This window comes from Aplysia californica, unplaced genomic scaffold (assembly GCF_000002075.1).
Source record: "Aplysia californica isolate F4 #8 unplaced genomic scaffold, AplCal3.0 scaffold00027, whole genome shotgun sequence".
NCBI classification, from domain to species: domain Eukaryota; kingdom Metazoa; phylum Mollusca; class Gastropoda; order Aplysiida; family Aplysiidae; genus Aplysia; species Aplysia californica.
Genome location: NW_004797297.1, coordinates 261,443 through 274,653, shown reverse-complemented (window position 1 = coordinate 274,653; position 13,211 = coordinate 261,443). Strand labels below are relative to the sequence as shown.

The window sequence follows — 13,211 nt, the reverse complement described above, 5'->3', positions numbered from 1 at the left end:
AGAAGCAGACCTTGTTTATTTTTATACTATTTTTCATAAAAAGTGCAAAAAATATTTCATGTTAGTGTTAGCCTAAGAACAAACTCAGAAGATGGAGGTAGTGGCAGAAAGAAATGTTGATCTGCTTATGCTTTAAATGTGGACTTTTTTAATTTGCCATGAAATATGGGGCTAAATGACAGTATTTTGGTGTCATGTGCACACTAAATGTAAAGAAACCAGATTGCACAAAACAGGTTGAGTTAAGCCACTTAAAATAGCTCAAAATCAAGACTTTCAAGTGAAACACATGTGAGCTTACCTGTATCTGTGTTCTCATTATTTCCAGAATATGTACAAATATATGAACGCATGATGGCTCCTGATTGGTATTGAGGACTGGCAGATCGATTTTGGAAATAGTTTTAACACACACACACAAAAAGACATTTCTTCCAGTAATAAGGTTTGAGTATAACACCATAGATATTTTAACCGTAAATCTTTGTTAAACACTTAAACTCAGACCTGCTCCTTTACCTTGGAACGCAGGTTTTGTGTTGCAAGTTCTGCTTACAGCCACTGAAATACAGGGCTATGGGTACCATGAAAGGTGGGTAAAGTCAACAGTTCATGTTTGTTAAACCAAGCCAAGTGAGATACTCAAAAGCAACAAATTCTAGCCTGGGCACTCAGCAGAAACAAATCAACCCTTAAGTGACCATGAGCAAGGATTCAAGTAATTTGGCCAGCGATTTAGATTCTTCCAAAGTTGACAAATTGAAAACATTTGATTTGTCAACACTTGAGGAGTTTTATTCAGTCCGCTTTTCTCAAGAGAAGTCTTCTTCTTCTTCTTCTTCTCGATCTTCTTCTTCTTCTCGATCTTCTTCTTCTTCTCGATCTTCTTCTTCTTCTCGATCGCATCACACTTGAAGTCTGGTATCTGTCATAAATTGGGCCGTCCTGCTCAGCTCATCAGTCGTCAAGAGAAGTGTTATGAGCCATAAACAGAGCGTAGAGTACTGATATTTTGGAAGGGATATATTCAGTTAGATTATATTATCATTAACAGTTCATGACTGCTTTGTTTCAAGCTTTTACTTTGATTTTTACTTTGCCATACATGCACTGTGCCACCACACTTTTTACATGCATGCATTATGTAGGCATAAATGAAGTATTGGCTCTCCTTTCCAGAAAACACTTTTGCTCACACCCTTCCTCAAACACACTTACACTCACACTCACATCATGTGCTGATTGTACTGTAAGCATTGGAAAGTCAATGAGTTTGTATTGCACTGCAGCAAGGTCGAAATTCAGAACAAAGAGACAATTTTTTTGTAGTTTAATTTCCTAAAATAAAACATGAGACGCATGTTCTTTTGTCATATCCTACCCATAATTTGGGGCATTCTACCAATGAGAATTATGTGCATAATCTCTTTCTTAGCAAGGGTAAGGAAGCATTCTGTCTCTTCAGTGCAAATATTCATTGCTCAAAACGTCAAGAGCTGCCTCTGGTTTACAGAGGGATTGATATGGTTATAATAACCTTATTGTTTAACATCACAGAGTTGCGTGAACTTACACTGTCACTGAATTTCACCCCGAAACAACTTGCAACAAATACTGTGTCTGTCTGTTTCTTTGTCCCTCTGAACAATTTGTTTGTTGAAGCTATATTTTTCTGACGTCAGATTTTATGTGTGAAAATAATTCTTTGAATATTCATTGAAGTGTCATCAAGCTAGCTGTAACTGTATGATTTTTGAAGCATTAAATATTAGCCTTAAAAATACAGTTATTTATCTAGTTGCTTATTTTCAGCATTTAGTAAAAATTCAGCCAGACAACACTTTCCTTACTTTCAGGCTGCACTGATCCTAATGTGTATCTAACCTCTATCTTTTTTCAAGAGAATTTGAAAGTAGTAGATTAGAAATATGTTCAAATAAGAGAATGGTATAGTAACATTATTAAAATTTCTTCGACATTTACATCTGTTAGGTCTCTGATAATAGTTTTGTGAACTTTTTCTGTTGGTTTCGTTGAATCTTTCAAAATATTCTGTTACGAAAAAACAAGATATATATATATATATATAATTATATCTAATATATATAGTTATAACACTATGAAATCTAAACTGTGGCAGCTTCTATGTCAGTTCTTCATGGCAACTAAGGAGAAAAGAGGCATTGTGATGGCAACTGGTATGAAAATATTTTTTTCTGCAAATCAGCTTGCATAGGCTTGCCGATTTTGCTTTTTCCAAGCGGTGGAGAGGGCTTTAAAGTTTATCATAGGCTGGTTGAAGGTGCCTCTACCTTGTTTCTGTTTGTTTGTCATTCTTATTTCCAGCCCTTATGACTTATTCAACGTACTGTGAGGATGTATATCTACTTTTCTTTCATTTACTCACATTGAAGTTCATGAAGAGCATGAGTTTATGATTAGTTTATGTCAAGTGCTTTGTACTGTAAATGATCATATCCTGTGTTAATAATGTATGAAGATATTTAGCTCCATGGGTCTTCTCATTATCTGGTTCCTCTTTGTTTCATATTTTTGTAATTTTGTGTTCCAGTGTTCGGAGGGATCTCTATGGCGTTAGCACATTTTTGCTCCTGAAAAAGTGCATATTTTTATATACACATTAATATTTATAATGCCTCCTTCAAACAGTATAGCAATTAAGTTATTTATGCCAAAGGGTGACCTGTTTTAGGCTATATGTAGCCCAATTAAGCACTTCCATGATATAGGCTATATGTAACTCAAATAAGCCAACACTCCCAGCTTAAGCTTATTTGTGTTACACGGAGCATTGATAATCAAACACTCCCGCTAAAAGCTTATTTGGGCTACCCTAGCCCACATAGCCAAACATCCTTCCTCTCTGAACCTGGAAAGCTGAAAGGTTGCAACTCTCTAATCTGTAATCTAAATCTGGATCGAGTCTGTCTAAGCCTCTCTTGTCATTACTGTCTTTGAGCAGAATTTAGGCTAAGTGGACGCAGGATGCGGCAAAGTGAGCCAAGCAAAATGTCAACACATTACATAGAATCTACGTCCAAAGAATCACCCAGATTCTGTTTAACAGAATTTCACAGGCGTTCTTAAGTCTTGAGTTAAAAAATATTTGTTATAAGTGTAGTCTATTATTTATACATTGGCAGTGGTAGCGCCTGAACTGAAAGAAAAATATATTGAACCGTGAAAGCGAAGCTAACTCAATTCTAGAGGCCAATTACCGTTAGAAGGAACAGATAGCCCAGATACGGGGATGGGGGGAAGGGGTTGCTTAATTAGGCTATAATGTAGCCCGAATAAGCACTTCCTATGCCAAAAGGGATTAGAGGCACATTGTGATGTGAAATAGACTGTTGGTTTGCCCTGTACTATCAACTATTTTGTTATAAAGCTTTCTGTGTCCCATTCCTAGTTAATAGCTCCCTTATCATGTCTGCACATGGCTTTGAGGGAAGCGTAGTTTTGACATTTATACAGTTTTTGTTTGTTGCTATTATTTAACTGAAGTAACCGGATTCTAATAGTAGAAAGCATATATTTTAGCTTCTGTTTAAACAGCAAAGATTAACAAAGTTATTACTAAGCTTTATTTTTGGAGTAATTATAATTTTGGTTGAAAAGGGCACAGATATTTCATCAAGTATGCCAACAGTCAGCAGGGTATTGTAGAAAGAACACTGATTTGGATCCTTTTTATCAAAGACCCTAAAGGCAAATGACATCGAAGCCCCTAAAAGCAAAATAAGAATTCTTTGTTTGTCTTTGTTGTTAACGTAGCACTCATGAGGCGTACACTAGTCTGGTACGTGGAAGTGTTTTCAGAAGTTAGATCAGCTTTCATCATGGCTGTTGTTTTTACAGCGAGTGTATACAATTTCATACATCATACTTTTAACTCAGTCTTTATAGTTTTGTTTCAAGCAGGTAGATAACAGTTAATCACTTGTACTCGTGTAAGTTCCTAGTGTGTGTGTGTGTCACTTGGTCACATTTTCTCCCTTGTCAATATCAAATATCAGTCTGTGCACCAGGGAGTACTTATCTCAGTCTGTTGGTACGTGTGGGAACGTGTGAATGTTTGCCGGACAAGTGACCTGTTTTCTTGCTTATATCCCCACCTGCCTCTAGAATGGAACATTCCAGTTGTAAGCAACTATTATTATTAAAATGATTGACAACTTTACTCCTGTGTTAGTTTTCTTTTTCATGTCTCTTAGGTTTATCCTTTTGTGTTTGTGGCTCTCCATGTACTTGTCCAAGTCCTGTTGTTGATGAACAGTTAATTCGGAGGTCCTGCCTTTTACCTTAATTTTGAAAGGAACATTAAACTCATATCATGCGAAAGGGTAATTCTATCTTGATAAGTATTTTTTAATGTGTTTGGCAAATTGTAAGGGGTCCATACCATAACAATTTTTCCATCTACATGTTCGTGTTCAGAAAAAAGGAAATCTCTAAATACCAGATCTGTCCTGAATATATGCATTCATATTTCTTGGATTTCCTTTGAATTTTAAATTTGAAGTGTCCTCCAAGAGAAAGGTCAGAAAACATTCCTTCTGTCAGTTGGCTGTTCTAGTGCCACACTTTGACATGGCTTCCTTTTTTCATTTCCTTTCAAAAGCTTGAGGAAATTTGTGAAAAGCTTTACAGAAATTGTTAAGATCTAGTATGGCCAACACAAATGTGGTATGTAAGGAGAATACTCAGAATCTCATGGATAGAGAAGAGAAGAAAACAATTGGAGAAGTGTTCCAAATGGCAGGTCGAAAAAGATCTATATAAATTATAATGAAAACTGCCAGATAGAGACAATTTAGATAATTTGGCCACATAATAGATCAAATGGACTTGAGAAACTGCTGCTGTGTGGAAAGATAGCTGGACGGAAGAGCAGAGGATGACAACAAAATGCAGTTGACCTGAACGATTTAGAGACAAGATGAGAAAAATAGAGCTGATCAGGAAGACGGACAACAGGAAGGAGTGGGGTAGGGTAGGCCTACCATGATTGTCAATGTCTTCTCCAGACCTGACATGTGAAGAAAAATATCTCCAGTGCAGATTTTTAAAACCAATTAATTGAAAACACTTGCTTTCAAAACCATTAGTCTGGCGCTGAGAGTGCTAATACAACAAATATTAAGATCCAATTGGTCGCTTTTAAGGACAAGCGGACTAACCCAGATTTCGCGAGTTTCCAGAAATCTTGACCTACACCAAAAGTGGGCTTTGCCCTACCTGTAGGAGAAGTTTGGTTTCATTGGAGTGTATATTTGTTTGGTTATAGAGAAAACTATCTTTGTCTTTTATTTAAAGAAACTGAATAAGGTGCCAAAACTTTACCTTCGATTTTCTCAAAACAGCATTTTTCGGGACAGCCCCCTTGTGCTTAAAAATAAAAGCGAACAATAGTTTTTATCCTACCCGCACTGTTCTTCTCACCCTGGGCACCATGAGCTCAGTCGGTGTCATGTTGGGTCATGGGGAGTATGACCAAGGTTCAAACTCTCAAAAAGGCATTCTTAAACTTGTGTTGCCTCTCCAGCCTCTTGGCTCGGTTGTATCAGATATAGGTGTTAATTTAAAAATACCTATGCAGTGTTGAAAGGAGCATCAATGAAACCATACAATTGCCTATCAGCCAGGAGTGCTGTTGGAGAAATCTATAATCCATTAATCCATGTGGTGTCTTGAAAGACATTTTAGCTTTGACAACAACAACACAAACTGTAACACTACAGCTGATACACAATAGATTTGGTATACAGTATTTGTGAAAACCATTTCTTATAGACTTTAAAATTCTGTTTATTCTTCATAAAACCTTTAGTGTAAAAATAGAACATGAGAGAGAAGGAGACTAATTAGAGAGCATAAAAACACAACCGAGTCATATTTTGAAATCAGCTGCACGAAGTTGAAAGACAAATCACAGCAAATTTAAACAATAGCAGACAATGTGTAACCGTAACAATTTTCAAGCAATAAGTATTTTATGTATCAGTATTGCACACAAACAAATAAAAATGTGCCTACTACTATGTTTGAGAATTAAAATATTCAATAGAAGGCAAATCTTTAAAAATTTATCAGCACATTCCCTCTCCAACGCCTGCTTGTTGAATCTTCTTCAAGAAACAAAAAGGCAAGAAGACTGGTCGTACACAAGTTGCAGTATCTACAGATAAACTGTTAACAATCTCTTCAGCGACAACAGATTTAATAAGCATTTATTCTCAGTGGATTACGTTAAATGCTCCGCTGTGGTCTCCTTTCTTTCTTCATCAAGGACGCCACTGTCCTTTTCTGATACAGGCAAAAATGGGCCCTATTTGAGTAGGCTTCCCTTAACCACTTGGACACCTTATGACATACCTGGTACATCATGAAAATGCGTAATTTTTGGCAATTTTTCGTAGCATGGATGTCACAGAAGTTGGTAAAATTTGCAATTCTTGGTTGCTAATCAAGATGTTACATGTGTACGTCACACTAAGCATCAGTCTCTAATTCTTTTGTACAGAGATTTAGCCACAAGGACAGTGTGAATTTGTAATTCAGAATAAAAAATTGCATATATTGGTACCAAATTTGCCAGTATTGGGTTACTGCTGGGTTAAGCCTTGAAGACAAACACATGCTCTCGAAAAAGTAAACACCATAAGAAAAACTTTAAAAAGGCAGCCAATTTCACATTTTGACTCGGATTTGCAAGTTTTTTTTCTTTGAAAGTATTTGTAAGATCGGGAATTTAGGGAATGAGGAAAGTGAGACTATCAAAGACCTGCGGTCCGAATATAAAGGTCACAAGAGGGCTAGATAAAGACAGCGAGTCCACTAAGACATGAGACTGCTGCCTCGGCTAATGAGCTTAGTTGAAAATCAATGCTGACAGTAGAAACACACACACCCTGACAGCGAAGCGGTTAATCAAAACTCAACAAACAAGACCCAACTACTACCATCTTGTAGTGTTAGAGTAAAAGTAAAGGACACTTCTAGTTTCTAGTGACAGCATGAGACCCTACAAGACTCTAGAAGTAATAGCGACACTAACAACGTCATTGGCAAACACAATTGCCGAGCTTTTCTAAATTTACAGGGGAAATTATCACGGAGGAAATGGACAAACTGTATGAAAATACTAGCATTGCGACTTCATGTTCATGCAACGAAAATAAAATTCATGAAGTGTGACTTTCAAAATACATGACTATTCATAATGACACTGAAGACAACTTCAAAAAATGAATAGCTCACTCAAAACATAGAAAACAGTATCTTTTGCTTATTACATGCTGGCATCTTCTCTAGATATTGAAAATCTTAGCCAGAAAAAAACAACAACAACAAAAACTACTGCTAAGGCACAACTCCATCATTAAGGCTATGAGCAAACACGATGCTTAAAAAAATCAGTAAAAATCTATAAACACTTCTAAATACTCAACGAAATCTACATATATATAGTTTTCATCATAGAAATTTAATAAAACAAAAGCAAAATTTCCAAAACATCCCCTCAAAATTAGCTTGTCTTTCAAACAGCCTAACTAATGTGTACTTTTCAATTACAAAAAATTAGAAAATTTCACGCTTAACTCAACTAGGGCTTACGGGTTGGATGGGTGGGTGGAGGGACAGGGCGATAACATTTCCCTATTTCCCTCTCTCTTTCCCAAATGGCACACGTGTTATATTTCACAAATTTTTTAATCTGAGTAGTCAGTCATTTTTTTGGTGATCAATGAGAGCCCCTGTGTCACAGACACCACGGCACGCCTTCCAGACACGTGCATTATATATGTGGGCTCCTGCTGGGTCAGATCGGGTTCGGTGGGTGGTCAGCATGTATTTGTGTGTGTGTGGTGCGTGTTTCTCTGTGTGTGTGTGTGTGTGTGTGTGAGTGTGTGTGTGTGTGTGAGGTGCGTGTGTGTGGTATATATGTGTGTGTGTGTGGTGCGTGCGTGTGGTGAGCGTGTGTGTGTGTGTGTGTGTACGTGTGTGCATGTACGCATGCGTGCGTGTACGCATGCGTGCGTGTACGCATGCGTGCGTGTACGCGTGTGTGCGAGCGTGTTACAGGCACAGACATACATTCACTCAGTATAAACATGCTATGTCAAAAACCATAACGTCATAACAAACAAGGTAAAAAAATTGGTTTCCGCTGTCTACCAATATGGTAAATGTAACAGTTGAACACAAACAGTAGGTCTGTAAAAATCTTACATGACTTTCAACTTCCCGTTCACACAGTTATTCACTCACAAATTCCACTTCACTTATACACGCTTCCAGTTTCAAAATTGCCAAGGTGGATTTAAGTCCTCCATTACTCTGGATCAAGGGCATGCAGCCAGTGATCTTTGACCTGCTTACACGTCAGAGGCGTGCTGTGGTGACACCCGTCAAAGCCTCCTTGACGAGGCGTGTAGCGTGTAGGGCACAGCCCCAACCCAGAGTAATCCCGTGACCTCCGTGGCCGTAGTTGTGCACCACCTGTGGAGAGGCCACAAATTCCGTTATACGGAGGTGCTGGAACAGCTCTCTCTTTCCTTCTTGTATTGTAACGTTTATAGAATTATGACCCTCGCCCTGCAGCAAGTGAGTACTGTCAAAATCCATTGTTTTAAAACATTATAGAGTTACAATAAAAATGGTATAGAAAGTAACAGTTAACAGATCTCTCTACATGAATCTATAAAGGTGTCTTAAATTTCCGTTTCTTCAGCTTTTCTTTTATTATTTAATGGCATATTGAAATGAAAAGATTTTCCTTTTTCTCTCTTCTACATCTTCTAAAAACCCACTGAAACTCTTCGAAACTCATAAGATGCAAAGACTAAATTAATAAAAATAATAGTGATAGAGCAATACAAGTGGCTTTAAATCACTGAAAAACCAGACTGAGAAGAGAACTACTGTGTAAAGGGACATGAAAAAAAACTACACGGATGACTTACGGGTAGTTTCCTCCCCTGCTCTCCATCTACCAGTTCCAACTCCAGTCTCACACCATCTCGACCAGGCCTCAGACCTACCCACTCACTGATTATCGGAGCACCCTGAGAGGGAAACGCGAGGACACAGAATTGAAAAGCAAGTTTTGACAGGAAGAACTGAATGAATGGGACTACACAGAAATTCATAAAGCTTAAAGGCTAGGGCTAGAGCTATGGAAAGTGTGAAAGCTGCAAGTCTTATACATAGCAAAATTCATGCTATTTACTCCCACTCTGAGGGAGATGTGGACATGCCACAAGAACCTGAGTCATGTTTGGGCTGGACAAGGGCTCAACACTGGCATGTGGGAAATCCCAGAAATTTAGTTTTTGCCAAATTTCAACCCTTCAGAAACCATATTTATTTGAGCTCTGTGATAACAGTGTGATGCTCCAAATATGGCTTGCAGCTTACTAAGGATTAACCCACGAGGGGGGTGCTACTGAAAGGGTATAATGGTTGTCTGGGACAATATCTGGACCAGACAGATCCAAGATGAGCATTTCAATTCCAGTCCAGTCCGACCTTTGTTACGATGGCAGGCTGGGGTCTGTCAAGACCAATCTGAGCCTACCTAAAAATGAGCTGCTCACACAGTGGACATAAGAAGATCGGATCCAAAAATAAAAGGGTACACATGGGAAAACTATGGGCTCAGTACAGGCAAGATGTCAGCACAGCCATATAGCCTCAGGCAGAGCATGCAAATAAAAACTGTCTAGAACTACTATAAAAATTTGAATAATTACCTTATGTACCGTACCATGGTTCCTCTCATGTCTATCAACGCTACAAAGATGTCGTCCTCTTTGATTTTTAATGATCTTGACGACTCCAACTTGAACATATTTTGTGAGACAAAATTTTTAACATCAGAAAGTTTGGTCTTTGTAAAATGTGTCAGTAGAAATTATATGGGGTATGAATTAAGATTTTGAGGTGAAACTGACGCAACAGTTGTCATGAAAAAAAAAGACAAGAACATTTGCTTACAGTCAAAGAATCTCAATCCCATTCTAGTAACATCCCAGAATTCCGAGTAAAAAAGTAAAGTTGTTCCCGCATCCGATCCGGACATTGGGGATTGCCTTGTTTGTGAGACAACTTCCTGGGCCTTCGGCATATTGTGGTAGGGTGGCCAGTCCCTTTCCACGCTGCCTTTACTTCCCCAACTCAAAGTCAGGTACCCATTACTGCTGGGTGGGCAGGATGGGGCAAGAAAAATCTGTGTCCCAACCGGGGCTCAAACTCGGACAGTCCGCTTTGGAGACGATCGCACTAACCGCTCCGCCACCACACCCTTTATTCTGAGTAGATAGTTTAAATATTTGAAATGGTAACAATCCAACACGACATACACTTTAATCTTAAGTTACCACAAACTAAAATATTTGCACAAGACACTGAATGAGTTACACAATTTTCAAAACCAAAATAATCCCACTAGACAAAGTTTTTTCTCAATAAACAGTAACACTTGCATCACAACATCAGCTCACCTTCAGCTGAGGAAACAGCGCCAAGGCACGAGACAGGATATGCTCTCTCACATACGGGTACTTGGTCATGCTGCCATTGTCTTTGTCTTTTATACCTCCAATAATCAACTTGTCATCACTTGGAATTCGATGGACAGAAAAATGAGACTTGCATTATCATTAATTATCTTTTGTCTTTGAAAACCAAAGGGGATAACCTGAAATATTTCTTTAAGGGGATGACTGCCACTAGAAAATGGAAAATTCTTTGGACTTAAAATGAAAAAAAAATTTGAGAAAATGAATAAATGCCTACTTCTACTTTTCTTACCGTAACCTTGTTTTCAGGTGTGCAACCAGTGCTGTATGACTTTGTTCCTTACTGACTGTGAAACTACTTTTTCTACTTTGTTGAGACTGGAAAATCAATACTTGTAGGTAGAGATCACTACATGCATTACTGGTAAAAATAAATGACATTTGTCATTTTAAAACTAAAGTCCCTTTTTGAGATTTAACAGAAGCAGTCCCAAAGAAGCCATTGTAGTCTCTTTGTGGAGAAAAACAAAATTGTCAAAGTTGATGAAAGCAACTTGGGTAAATATTTTGGCGAATTCGTTTCACAATACTTAAATCATAAACTTCCCCACATTCTGATATTATTAAAGACATCAGATAATACTATGAGTGAGGAAAAGACCTCAAAAGTATCAATATGCCATTGAAACAACATCTTCATTTAAATCTAAACTTTTCCGTTTTCAATAGCTCAAAACCTGGCCACTGGATTTTCCTTCACTGTCAGCAATACTTTATTGAGTACAAATCAGGTAGAATGAATTCTAACGTCCAATCGAAATTATGCCACAGGGCTAGTCGAGCATTTGGACTTGAAGCAAAGTGAATCTGCTGTACTCAAATGAGGGTCTCACTCTAAGAAGTATCCCTTCAAGAAAAAAACAACTGAAATTTTGTTCATTTATAACTTAACTCTTTTTGTTTAAAAACTTGCTCAGAAGACAAAACTTTTTCCATGTTTCAAAACAGAATGTACACTATAGGTCGACTTTAACACATCAACAAGGAAAACCACTGTGACAAATTGAATCCTGTTTGCTTGTTCATTAGCTTGTTTGTTAGTGTTGAAGAGAAGCACATCAAAAGGATATGATAATTTTAATAAAACAAAAAGCTATAAACACATACAGAAATAACAGAGGAATCAAAAACAAGTTCGATCATCCAGTGGCACCCTCTATGATGGCTATCCATCTACTGTACTGTGTAATCGTTTAACCAATTGGTAGGAATAAAACCTCATGCAATTCGACATAAACAAAATCCTGTAGACTTTACATTTCCGATGCAGTGCACATCTTTTCGGTCTAAATTCTGTAGATAACACGTAGATGTAGGGTGGTGCTAAAGTTAAATGATGCTAAGACACTAGATTTGCCTTTGATTACTCACACTTTGAAAGCTCGGGGATTAAAAAAAAAACTTCACAAGAGAAACAAAGCAAAGAGACTTTGTAGGCACTAGCCAGATTTGAAACCCATCTGTCTGGCTCTTACAATATTATGGTTACAGACAATGTCAATGTGCTCTAAATGTTGAAACGAATTCTTGTTTTCAAATTTGGGCAATAAGATCATTCTTTACAGTGCAATGTCCTGGTGGATACAGTCAAGACAGTCTAAGACAGCCATCCAATGTCGGGGAGAAAAGTGGTTGGCTTAGAAAGGTGGATATCTTGAATGGACATTGTCATTACAATTAAACAAAAAAAAATTAAATATATAATCATTTTTAAAAACACAAGGGGGAAGTGGGAAGTGGTTGTTTGTACAGCTGACTGTCTTGGACAGGTGGCCGTTAGAGCTGGTTTGACTGTATTATATATTCATTATAATGCTTTATGTACATCAGAATTTGACAACATACTCACTGAGGAATCAAATAGATATCACCTTCACCATAGAAGAACTGCTTCTGCCATGGAGCCCGCACCTTGAGAAAGTAAAAAGACACAAAATCTTCACATACATTGTATTCATTACTTTAAAAAAAACTTTCACAGAAACAAAACAGCTACTGTCACTTATGCAATAATACGCAACGAGGCATCCCACAAAAATCAAGGGAGTGTTCAGTGGTGGTATCTCTGCTGCAAAGGAGTAGAGCTGAAGACTTATCCATGAGAGAGAAAATAAAAAGCGTAGCTTTAAAATAAATTTGAAGCTTACGCTCTGAGGTTGATGAACTGCATTTTATGCAGAGCCAGCATAATAACAGTCATATTTGGTCACGATTGAAGGTAAATGTTCAACCCCCCCCCCCCCCCCCCCCCACACACACACACACAAAATGTGAATCATAAAAGAGGCTAGCTGCTTCAACCCAGTCCATTTTGTAGAGGACCAGCTTGGGATAATAGCAATAGTGAAAAGAAGTACAAGAATTTGTGTTTCACTATGGAATTAATATAAAAATGACAACAAATGAGTATAAAAAATGAACGAGCACACTGAGGGAACACTGACCATGACAATATGACCCTTGATAGGGAAACACGACTTGTCATCAAGAAGCTCTTGAGCTCTTGGGCCACAGCAGTTGACCACAATGTCAAAAGAGCTGCTCAGCTGAAAGACATAGAGAGATTTATGCAAATGAAAAAGCAAGACTAAAAGACAAAATTCTTTT

The 13,211-nt window shown here is 37.8% G+C and overlaps 1 protein-coding gene across 2 annotated transcripts in view; it reads right to left on the bottom strand.

Moving 5' to 3' along the window:
- Positions 1-8,036: 8,036 nt before the first annotated feature.
- LOC101864280 (D-aspartate oxidase) overlaps positions 8,037-13,211 on the bottom strand; it is a 39,806-nt gene continuing 34,631 nt past the window's right edge. The window contains exons 7-11 of one of the 2 annotated variants that reach the window (XM_005091192.3): positions 13,049-13,150; positions 12,454-12,515; positions 10,527-10,644; positions 8,988-9,089; positions 8,037-8,523 (exon numbers count right to left, since the gene is read on the bottom strand). In XM_005091192.3, the coding sequence (XP_005091249.1) occupies positions 8,407-8,523; positions 8,988-9,089; positions 10,527-10,644; positions 12,454-12,515; positions 13,049-13,150 (501 nt within the window). In that variant the 3' untranslated portion in view covers positions 8,037-8,406. Of the gene's footprint in view, positions 8,524-8,987; positions 9,090-9,776; positions 9,866-10,526; positions 10,645-12,453; positions 12,516-13,048; positions 13,151-13,211 lie in introns of those variants that run through there. The other variant, XM_005091193.3, reaches the window with a different exon arrangement.